Genomic DNA, 11166 nt, shown 5'->3' with positions numbered 1-11166 from the left:
AGAATAGAAATTGGTTTTGTGGGAAGGGAATAACAAAACAGAACGTTGGTTGGACCTGCAGGGAGCATCAGGAGAACGAATGAAAGAGAATCGCTCACGTAAATATAAGGGAGAAGTGGGCTTATGTAGGATATTGAATAGGAGACATAATATTCGAGTATTCCTACGAAGGCGTATAGGGAGCCATTTAAGTTCTTTGCGAAAATGAGAAACATGATCGAATTTTCTGAGATTGTATATAAAACGGATACATAGATTTTGCATCCTCTCAAGCTTCTTTGAGAGCTCCTCAGTGGCATCCAAGTAGCAGGCATCGGCGTAATCAATTATGGGTAGAATTAGAGCTTGGACGAGAGATATTTTTGTATGCTGAGGTAAGAAGCCCTGCAGACATCTCAACGAGTGCAAGGCAAAGTGCACCTTCCTACTAATCTCAGCAACGTGAGAACTCCACGAAAGATGTTGATCTAAATCTACAATAACACCCAGGTTTTTAACTGAATCGGTTAGAGTTATTTGAGTCCCATCCAAATAAATCGGGGGGAGTATAGGATCGCTGAGTCTACTGCGCAATTGTTTACTGTGTTACCCCTATAAAGATAGCCTGTGATTTTTTGTGAGAATTTGTGGAATTTTGTGAGAGTTCAGTATACTTTTTTTGGAGAATCTAAAAAACCGCATTCGGAGTTTTTATTTCGCACACTTCGTACTTTTACAGATGCTGAGAGATTACTTAGTCATCTTTATTACACGTTTGAACCTGAATAAATATGAAATTAAACTTAACAATTAAAACAACTTAAACCTCGTGCTTCCACCAAAAAGTCCAAAGGGCAAAGACATCTTTGTGTGACAGTTTACTTTCAGCATAGATTATACGCTTAATATCTGACAGTAGATGACAATGATGACATGATAATCATGAAATTGAGAATCACAAAAACATAACCTCTTAATATATTATATGGAAATATAAAAAAAAAAATGATTTTACATTACAATTAGAAGTTTCAGTGATTTTTAAATAAACAAATTTCAGCAACAGAAGAAACAAATTAAAGTATTAAGCTGTGTGAATCGTTTTGAATAAAATGGAATTTCCAACGCTTGGTGAAAATTGCCAATATCCTGGCTGCAACCAAACAGACTTCTTGCCATTACAGTGCAAATGTGCAAAAGTTTTTTGCAGAGAACATTTCAACACTCACTGCCTGTCCGGAGAATGTGAATTAGCACCGCAACCTAAAGAAGTTAATTTAAAGAAAGACGACCAAATTTTCAAATGCTCCGAAAAAAGTTGCAATAAAGGAAACATTCATGAGATGACTTGTTCTAAATGTAATAAACATTTTTGTGTAGAACATAGGTTTCACCCGTAAGTTTATATGTAGTTCGTTCGTGTTGTACATAGGTTTCACCCGTAAGTTTTTATGTAGTTCGTATAAGGTGTTGCTTGAATACCTGTGTTAAATGAGTCGACTATTATCAAAGCCGGCAATGTGACTTTTGGACAATTATTGGTAAATCAGAAAAACGAATTATTGACTTTGTATTCCATTGGCAGTCACAAAACTCTTCTGAACGACATCTTAAATAAATAACAGGTTAAGTATTAACCTTTATTTAATGCAGGTTTTGAACCGTATTCTTTGAAGGAGACGATTATATTCAAATCAATCTGTATTGACATATCAATAACATTTTTTTGTCCAAATGCACAGATTGCCACCTTTGATAATAGACGACTCAAATAAAAAAACGCAATTTTCACAGATCGCACGCGAATACTACCAAACGATAAACATTGTGCTGTATATTGCATTGTAGGGACAACATAACATTGCTAAATTAACACTTCTCCAGTCGAAAGATCATTATGAAATAAAAAGTTAGTTATTTCATCAAATTCACTGCCAGACGCATTTTGCATGTTTTGCACAAGGTGCCAATGTGAACTTTTTATGTTGGATTGTTGCTTGCAGAAAATAAAGTGAATCACAAACTCATGCTTGAAGCATTTTGTGGTCACCGGTGACCTCCACAGCACTTTAGGACCAAAGAGATCTTACTTAAAAAGTGGTGACGCAATGTTCTGATTGATTTGATTAATATTTTCTTTGCCTTGATTGTGTTTTAGCTAAGTCGAGTGTTGATCACTGGTGATCCATGATAGTCAATGTGTAAAATAGGGTACTAGGTTATTGATTCATTCTAAAGTCTCAATTTATCAGGTATGACTATCATTTTTTCTGCGAGTTGAGTTTAAAATCACATTATTTTATAATTTCTGATGATCAGAATTATTTTACAGTTTTACTGGTTGTATAGCACACTGAGACCCCACACACATCAGTACAATGATCCTGCCTATTTTTACATTCAACAATCATATGTTGCTATTTGAAGAATAAGAACTGGTCTTACTGGTGGTAGGACCTCTTGTGAGTCCGCATGGGTAGGTACCACCACCCTGCCTATTTCTCCCATGAAGCAGTAATGAGTTTCGGTTTGAAGGGTGGGGTAGCCATTGTAACTATATTGAGACCTTAGATCATATCTCAAGGTGGGTAGTGCATTTACGTTGAACATATCTATGGACTCATGGGCTGTGAGCTCGTCCACCCATCTATGCAATAAAAAAGAAAAACAAACAAACAAACAAGACTCTAGTATCTCACAGGATGGGGATACATAATTTCTTGCATCTATCTCCTAAGAACAGTATTGCTGGATTGATCAGTGTTTTTGAAAGTTTAAAAGCAACCCATTAAAATTGCATGTTTTTCAGTTCATGTCCAGAAATAGATGATGAGACTCTGGCTGCAAAAATAGAACAATTTGAAGCACCAAAAAGACAATTTAGGGAAGCAAACAAACATTTACAAGGAATGGTATGTTTAGAGTCACTGACAGTTTGACTTAGGAGCTTAATAAAATAAATCTTCACCTTCTGACACGGTTCAAGTTATAACTAATATATTTATTAATTATAAGTAGTATCTCAAAGTCGACACATACAGAGGAGGGCTGTTCGGATTGTCGATAATCCCATTCTCACGGATCTTTGGAACTTCTGGATCTGCGGAGGGACTTCGGTTCCCTCTGTATTTTGTACCGTATGTTCCACGGGGAGTGCTCTGAGGAATTGTTCGAGATGATACCGGCATCTCGTTTTTACCATCGCACTGCCCGCCACCAGAGTAGAGTTCATCCATACTACCTGGAGCCACTGCGGTCATCCACAGTGCGTTTCCAGAGGTCTTTTTTGCCACGTACCATCCGGCTATGGAATGAGCTCCCCTCCACAGTGTTTCCTGAGCGCTATGACATGTCCTTCTTCAAACGAGGCTTGTGGAGAGTATTAAGCGGTAGGCAGTGGCTTGGCTCTGCCCCTGGCATTGCTGAAGTCCATGGGCGACGGTAACCAGTCACCATCAGGGCCGTACGCTTGTCTGTCTACAAGGCAATAAAAAAAACAGACATGATTTTTTTTTGTATCTTTGATGATTAGTTATTTAAGGATTTATACCAAAAGATATTTAATTTCACAATTATGCTAATGTGGCTGCTAATCATCCATAATCATCATAAGTTTGCAAGAGAGAAGCTGATACTCAAATTTGCTGGTAGTAGGAACAAGTTGACATTGTTTCTAAACCTCAACTTTAGGTTAAGGTGCATTTATTTTGTGGCCTCTATAGGTACTCTAAACCACTTGACACAGGAAATACTGTACATATGAAACATATCACAGACTTTTTTACTTTTTATTATTATTTATAAATGTAATCTTCTTCAACATCCATTCTCAGATAACAGAAAACATACGTAAAGCACTACAATCGTCAGCAAAAGTGAAAACGGCATCGAAAATTCACTTGATGAGAATAAAACAGAAAGCCTCCGGCCCGAAAAGCATTCCACCATCTGACCGAGTATACTTCGCCATTAGGAAACCCATCAACATGGACGCCAAACCGCTAAAAATATTACAAGACGAGGACCATCTAATTAAACTAGGAACTTTAGTATTAGAACCAGACTTAAAAGATACAGTCCCAGTTTTTATTAGCACTAAATGGAGCTTAGGTCGGGCTATTGATTGTATTTGTGAGACATGTAATATAAGAAATGATAACAATAAAATAGGAAATATAAAGTTAAGACTGTTCAGGCAACTAGATGGCTATTGTATAAGCCCCACAGCGATGGATGTTGAAATTAATGAGTTGGTAAACAAAGAAATATTGTTGGAAGGTGACCAATTGCTCATTGAATATATCGATAGTAATTCTTTAGCCAGTTTAGATGAGAATGCTCATGTTTTTTTAGTTGTGTAATTTATTATGTACAAAATTATATTTATATAGCATATTGTAATGAATATATGACTATAATTTTTATTTATTTACCTTTTATTAACACTCCAATGTCACCAACCACTATTTAATACAATGCACAGTCTCATCGTTAACAGGTATGTCATTCAGGCTACCAGTTACCACTTTCTAAAGTCTATTTCTAAGGAGGCGGGGTTCTGCAATTTCCGAGCAGTAGCGGATTTAAATAGTTAAGGCCAATAGGCTTAGGTTCTGAACAGTCGCTACAATTCGATACCTAAGGTAGGTTCACAATCGTATACCCGGCAGGCTGGTTCTGGCCCAGCGGGGTATCCCGGAACACCAGCGCGGAGATCGGCGTCGTTGGTCGTCGACTATCGCCTCGACGACCCGTCGGTCCGGCGTCCTCGGGGTGGCGCCGCGTGTCTGGTTGTAATATTGACCGCGGGAGCCCCCCTACTCTGACCAGGTTCTGATCCCGGACGGAGATCGGACGTCGGGTGTAAGAGTGCAGGGGAGTCGTTTAGTGCAGTAGGGCCATAAAATTCCTTGAGCCCGCGGTCTTGCAGTCGCGGACTAGACCCACATACACCGCGCGCCCCCTAGGCGCGGGGACCTCGTAGGAGATTCGGCGCCCGGCCCGAAAAAAAAAGTTTCACAACTGTATTTTTTTTTTAAAATCAAATAGCTATACGATTAATGATTTTTTTGCGTAAAAATATAAATCTTAATTTTTATACGAAAAAATGTTTGTTCTTATATTTTTATCGTATCTAAAATCTTCTGAGGGTAGTATTAAAATCCTTATGGTTGATGTTTCGAACCGTGTTTAGTATCGGAGTCTATATTGTATACCTATATATACAACCGCTGCGCTCATCCATATTGCATTTCATAGATTATACACTTAATATTTGAGATGTTCACTTAATATCTGGTGAATTTCCAGAGATCTTTCTGCTAGTTTCTATTTGAGTGAATGAACTTTTTTCCAAGGTGTTTCCTGAGCCCTATGATATGTGCTTATGTGCTTATAAACTCCTTTACGGTAGAAAAGGGCTTGGTTATTCCTCTGATATTTCTGACGTCCATAAGCGAAGTTGACTCACCATTAGATGGGCATACTCTCGTCATAAGGCTCGTCGTAAGGTGCCCACTTTTTATTTACTTATTGCATAGGTGGGTGGAAGAGCTCATGGCCCACTTAAGTGGTTATCGGAGCCCATAGACATCTATAACGTAAATGGCGCCGCCCACTTTGGGATATGAGTTCTAAGGTCTCACTTTTAACACTACAACGGCTGCCTCACCCTAGAAACCGAAACGCATTACTGCTTCACGGCAGAAATAGGCAGGGTGGTGGTACCTTCCCTTGCGGACTCACAAGTCGACCAGTAATTACGCAAATTAGAATTTTGCGGGTTTTATTTGGTGAACAATGGTGATATTTAAAATTATTTAGGTTAAATCCTGATTCTAGGTAACTAACTGCTTTTAAGTTTGGACGATGCATAAGTATACCTAGCAATTAGTATAGCAGTTTCATATATATTTAAATAAACTCAGTCTTTGTAAATGTAAGTATGGTCAGAAAACCCAATCCTTAAATATTAATACACGGCTAAAACTCTAAAGCCACGTTTTCTTATTTTTTACTAGCTGACCCGGCAAACTTCGTAGTGCTTCAATCGATAAATAAAATACCTAAGCTTTTGTATAAAATAAACTTAAAACAAACAAAAGGAATCCGTCCAACGGGGGACACATCAAAGAAACACAAAATTGTCATTTTTATTTAATTCCGAGCATTTTCATATTTATCTACCTTTTAAACCTTCTCTGGACTTCCACAAGTAATTTAAGACCAAAATTAGCCAAATCGTTCCAGACATTCTCGAGGTTTAGCGAGACTAACGGACAGCAATTCATTTTTATATATATAAAAGATTTTTAAATTAGGTTCAATAAAACTTCGACTAGTCATAAATACGTCCTTATATTATAATGTCACTTACAAAACTATCGCTTACGCTTTAAAATCGCTAAACTCTTTACTGACTTGCGAATGATTCTTCTGGTCTACCAGGGGCATCAGCTGTGCCGGCGTCGAGGGGTTGGTGTGCGCGGTCGGAGGGGGGGTCGTCGATAGCTTGTACTTCTCGACCAACCAGTTACATTGACCCGTCCTCGCTACCAGCGTTATGAAGTCCCGCCGGTACTGCTTTGTCAGGATCGCGTACAAGAACGGATTGGCGCAAGCGTTCAACGGGTAAAAGAACACTAGTAAAACTTTCCCGTGACTGACGTCGACCAGTGGCACTCCCGCCAGGGCTGTGACCCCGAAGAAGGCGACGGGCGCCCAGCAAAGCAAATCTGTGCCTATGAGCAGAGCCATTTTGTTGGCTATCCGCCGCTCAGCAGCCGCGGCGGCTCGCCTCCCCCCATAATTCTCCCCCCCACCGCCCAACGATCGGTAGATCTGGACGTAGCACACGACAATCGTGACCCACGCCAACGCGTTGGTCAGGAACAAAGACCCTTGATAAATCACGTCCCCTATGTCTTTACTCTCGACCGGCAAACAAATCGAAGTCGATGAATAGTCAGAGACTCCGAGTAACGGCAGCCCCGCCATCAACGAAGAGAACAGCCACCCTCCGAGCATAATTTTCGCTGCTGTCGACAAAGAAATCCTTCTTTCCAAATAAATGGCGTACGTGATCGCGAACCACCTTTCCAGCGTGACAATCGTCAAGGTGATGACCGAGAGTTGCCCGGAGAAAACTGACAAGAAACCGGCTATCTTGCAGCCGACGCCGTACTGCCAGTTGTAGGCGTAGTTGAAGAACTCCCCGTAGGACCTCAAGTCGACGACGGCCAGCATGAGGAGGTACAGTCCCGTGCAGAGATCGGAGAAGGCGAGGTTGCACATGAGGAACCGCGGGACGGTGAGCTCCGTGTGGTTGGTGAGGAGCACGAGGAGCACGGCCACGTTCCCCACCACCGCGGCCGCCACCACCACCCACACGCTCGCCCGCAGCCACGACCAGCCCATCACGTCCTCGCACGGGTTCAGGGCGTCGGATGCTGGAGTGCATTCCACGTTCCGGTTTCTAAAATCAAATGCCAAATACTGTCTGAGTGCGGCCTTCGTGCAAAAAGTCAGTTAGTTTAATGATTTTCCTGAAAAGTATATCTAGTATCATTTAATATGATTTTAACCCTTTAACTGCCATATAAGCACCGGTGCCCTACGTGGTGCATTGAAATAATTATATCAATTTCTGTTACTAAGCATCTGGATTACCTAACTTTGCCTTCTTTTATTTGTTAATGTATGTTATAGTTTTTTAGGTCTCTTAGAAATTTATTATCATCATTCTTACTACTTTCGGATTCGTCTTTTCCTACTTTCTTCCGGGTCTACTAGATATTCCAGCGCCTTAGTAAAAATATCGATAAAACAAATCGACACAAGTACTTCAGTCCACCACGTAGGGCCTCGGTGACCTACATATCAGTCAAAGGGTTAAGCGACGAAGGATATAAACATTCACCTTGTGTTGAAATTGCCACAGTCAGCAGATATCGACACGACAGTGTCATTGACAATGTCGTGGAATTCTCCTTGATCGTCATCTTCGAAACTGCCAGAGTCCGAGAAGTACTCTTCGAAGTTTTCATATTCTTCGCTCGCAGTCATTGTAGATGCATCATCATCTTCTAATGCACTGAAATGTGAAAAGATGTAATGCGGGTTAAAATATAACTAAATAATAGGTTAAAAAAACTAAAAAATTACGCTTTTATATAAAATCCAACTAAAAAATAGAAAACAAATTATAATAAATTGGAATTAAAAATAGTGTACGGAAAATGATTTTATTGTTAAAAAGCGTGCGGTGTTTTTCAGGATAACCGTTCTACTCATATCTGTTCATAAAATATTTATAATTACTAATACCATGCACCCTACGCTTTTTTAAAATATAAAATATTTTTTTCTTACACTATTTTTAATTCTAATATATTAAAATTTATTTTCTATTTTTAGTTGGATTTTCTATAAAAGCGTTCTTTTTTTTAGTTTTGTTAGTTTTTTTAAACTATAATAGTTATATAATATAATAAACTATATGAGTTCTAAGGTCTCAGTTTTTACAGTACAACGACTGCCCCACCCTTCAAACCGAAACTCCTTACTGCTTCACGACAAAAATGGGCGGAGTGGTAGTACCTACCCGCGCGGACTCACAAGAGGTCCTACCACCAGTAAATGTATGATTGCTTACGTTTGAAATAGGTAGAAAGGTGATACAATATATTAGCAGTACGGGCGCATAACACGGTATTTCATCAGTGTGTAAGAACTAACTAGACTAATGAGTAAGGAATTCTAAGTGGCACATAAGATCCCTAGAGTAATCTTCGTGGCCTAAAAGATAAGACGCCTGGTGCATTCGTATCAAGCGCAGAACCTGTGTTTGAATCCCGCAAGCAGATACTAACTTTTCTAATTAAATACGTACTTGACAAATGCTTATGAATGACTTCCACGGTGAAGGAATAACGTCGTGTAATAAAAATGAAACCCGCAAAATTATAATTTGCGTAATTACTGGTGGTAGGACCTCCTGTGAGTCTGCACGGGTAGGGGAACGACCACCCTGCCTATTTCTGCCGTGAAGCAGTAATGCGTTTCGGTTTGAAGGGTGGGGTAGCCGTTGCAACTACACTGAGGCCTTAGAACTTATAATTATACTTATATCTCAAGGTGGGCATTTTATATGTCTATGGGCTCCAGGAACCACTTAACACCAAGTGGCTATGAGCTCGTCCACCCATCTAAGCAATAAAAAAAGTGATCAGGCCAAGTTAAACAATATAAGAGAAAATCTAAAAAAAATTGTTTCTTATCGGCCCTGTAATCGTTCCGTTGAAAAAAACAAACAGATAATGCTAAAATCGGCGAATTGGAGATTCAGATATACCTACTAAAAACCAAATCCACTCAAGGTATACTTCTGTTATGGTTTATAACGATATAAATAGATCACAGATAACAACAACGAGTAAATAGATAAGACAGATAACTCAACTCTACCTAATTTGACAGTAGCATCGAGAAGCTATTCTGGCTTCACCTTGATCAGTGGTTGAGCACACAGGGCTCGTGGAAGAGTTTGCTAACATCTGCTAGAAGAGTAGTGCTTCGCTGAATCTACCAGCGGAATGGAATCGCGATCCACTGAGAAGATCCGGCGCGAAACTCAGTGAGCTGATCTGTGGGTTAAGTTGCACATCGAACTCTGTGCCGAGTTCGTACTTTTCCTTTCCTACCTATGCTGATAGCCTCGAGAGGCTATATCAGCTTCTCCTTGACGTGTAGGTGAGCTCACGGGGCTCAAACCGGGAGTGTTGCTAACACTGGCCCTAGCAAGATCAGTGCTTCGCTGAATCTACTACCGGATCGAAAACGCGACCCACTGAGAAGATCCGGCGAGAAACTCGGTCATCGAGTACGGTTACCGACAAATGTAGCTGCAGAAGAACTGCTACAGATAGCAGTTCAGTTGTATTAAAGTACGGTCGACATAAAAATACTAAAAACTTTTTAATTAAAAATTGTACCTACGTGACAGTCTGCGCTCCGTCCGTGACGGGTCGGATCGGCTCCAAGGACCTTCGCTTCCGAGCCTGCGACTTTTGTATACTGGCACATCTCTGTCGCGAAGAAATTAATAACAGAAAAATAGTATTAGAATAAGGAGTCATTGGTTAAAAGCGTACGATAACTTAATAATATTGCATAGATTTAGATGAACATTTGAGAAATATTGAACCACCTCGTGTTGGGCGGTCAAGTGATCATAGAACACGCTCACCTCAGGACATGAGTGCTTCTCGACGGAAGCAGTGGTACCTGCCCGTGCGGACTTACTATAGGTGCTACCAACCACGAGTGATTAAACTTTATTATTATTATTTCGTCGCGAAGTCAATCCCGAACACGAGTTAAGTACGTATTTCATTGGAAAACTTGGTACCAGCGGGGGGATTCGAGCATTTGGTTGGGATCTTTCGATACGAGAAAACGGGACGTCTTATCCTTTAGGCCGCGACGACTCCATCTATTTCATACCTTTAGATAATTTAGGGTAGACAGCAGCTTTGCTCTATCCCCTGGCATTGTTGATGTCCATGGGCCACCATAAAGGCAATCAATAAATCGTAGTACAAGCAATGAGGAGTACCTGCATCATCATCGCCATCTGTGTCTCGTATAATTTGTGTCTGGCGGGATTGTGTATCTCCGGGAACTTGAACGCGCAGCAGTGGAAGTGATGGGTCAGGTACGCTTTCTCCAGTTGCTGTTAATACAAGCGCAGCTGTTCACACGGAGCTCGTGGTTACAGACAAACACATTTTTTTTTTTTTTTTTTTTTTCTCCTACCTAAGCTGATAGCCTTGAGAGGCTATTTCAGCGGAACCTTAACTAGTAGGTGAGCTCACGGGGCTCAAACCTGACGACGTTGCTAACACGAACCCTAGCAAGAGCCGTGCTTCGCAGTATCTACCGCCGGATCGGAAACGCGACCCACTGAGAAGATCCGGCGAGAAACTCAGTGGGCGGTGTCTGAGGGTTAATTTACTCGACGAGCCCTTCGTCGCAAGCGACGGGTTCGACGAGAACGGTGACCGGAACACGCATCCAAGTGATTCAACACTTGCGAACACGGCCTCGCCGACCGAGGTCTTATGACTTATGACCGATTATATTATCTAAGATGGCGTCTTAGGCAAGCGAAACTACGCCACCGAACTC

The 11166-nt window shown here is 40.7% G+C and overlaps 2 protein-coding genes across 7 annotated transcripts in view; one reads left to right on the top strand and one right to left on the bottom strand.

Moving 5' to 3' along the window:
* The first annotated feature begins 885 nt into the window (after positions 1-885).
* LOC101737387 (AN1-type zinc finger protein 1) lies at positions 886-4403 on the top strand. 2 transcript variants are annotated; one of them, XM_004923600.5, is made up of 3 exons: positions 886-1375; positions 2789-2891; positions 3813-4403. In XM_004923600.5, the coding sequence occupies exons 1-3, from the start codon at positions 1092-1094 to the stop codon at positions 4338-4340; spliced, it is 915 nt and encodes a 304-aa protein (XP_004923657.1). In that variant the 5' UTR covers positions 886-1091; the 3' UTR covers positions 4341-4403. The 2 variants fall into 2 exon arrangements, with proteins under 2 accessions (XP_004923657.1, XP_062525865.1); XM_062669881.1 differs by lacking the exon at positions 886-1375 and adding an exon at positions 1394-1420.
* A 1914-nt stretch (positions 4404-6317) lies between these two features.
* Lgr (leucine-rich repeat G protein-coupled receptor) overlaps positions 6318-11166 on the bottom strand; it is a 57613-nt gene continuing 52764 nt past the window's right edge. For 4 of the 5 annotated variants that reach the window (XM_021346261.3, XM_038012254.2, XM_021346260.3 and 1 more), the window contains 4 exons: positions 10595-10711; positions 9976-10064; positions 7898-8071; positions 6318-7453 (listed from right to left, as the gene is read on the bottom strand). In XM_021346261.3, the coding sequence (XP_021201936.2) occupies positions 6367-7453; positions 7898-8071; positions 9976-10064; positions 10595-10711 (1467 nt within the window). In that variant the 3' untranslated portion in view covers positions 6318-6366. 5 annotated transcript variants of the gene reach the window in all.

This window comes from Bombyx mori, chromosome 8 (assembly GCF_030269925.1).
Source record: "Bombyx mori chromosome 8, ASM3026992v2".
NCBI lineage: Eukaryota > Metazoa > Arthropoda > Insecta > Lepidoptera > Bombycidae > Bombyx > Bombyx mori.
This window is presented reverse-complemented; position numbering and strand designations above follow the sequence as displayed.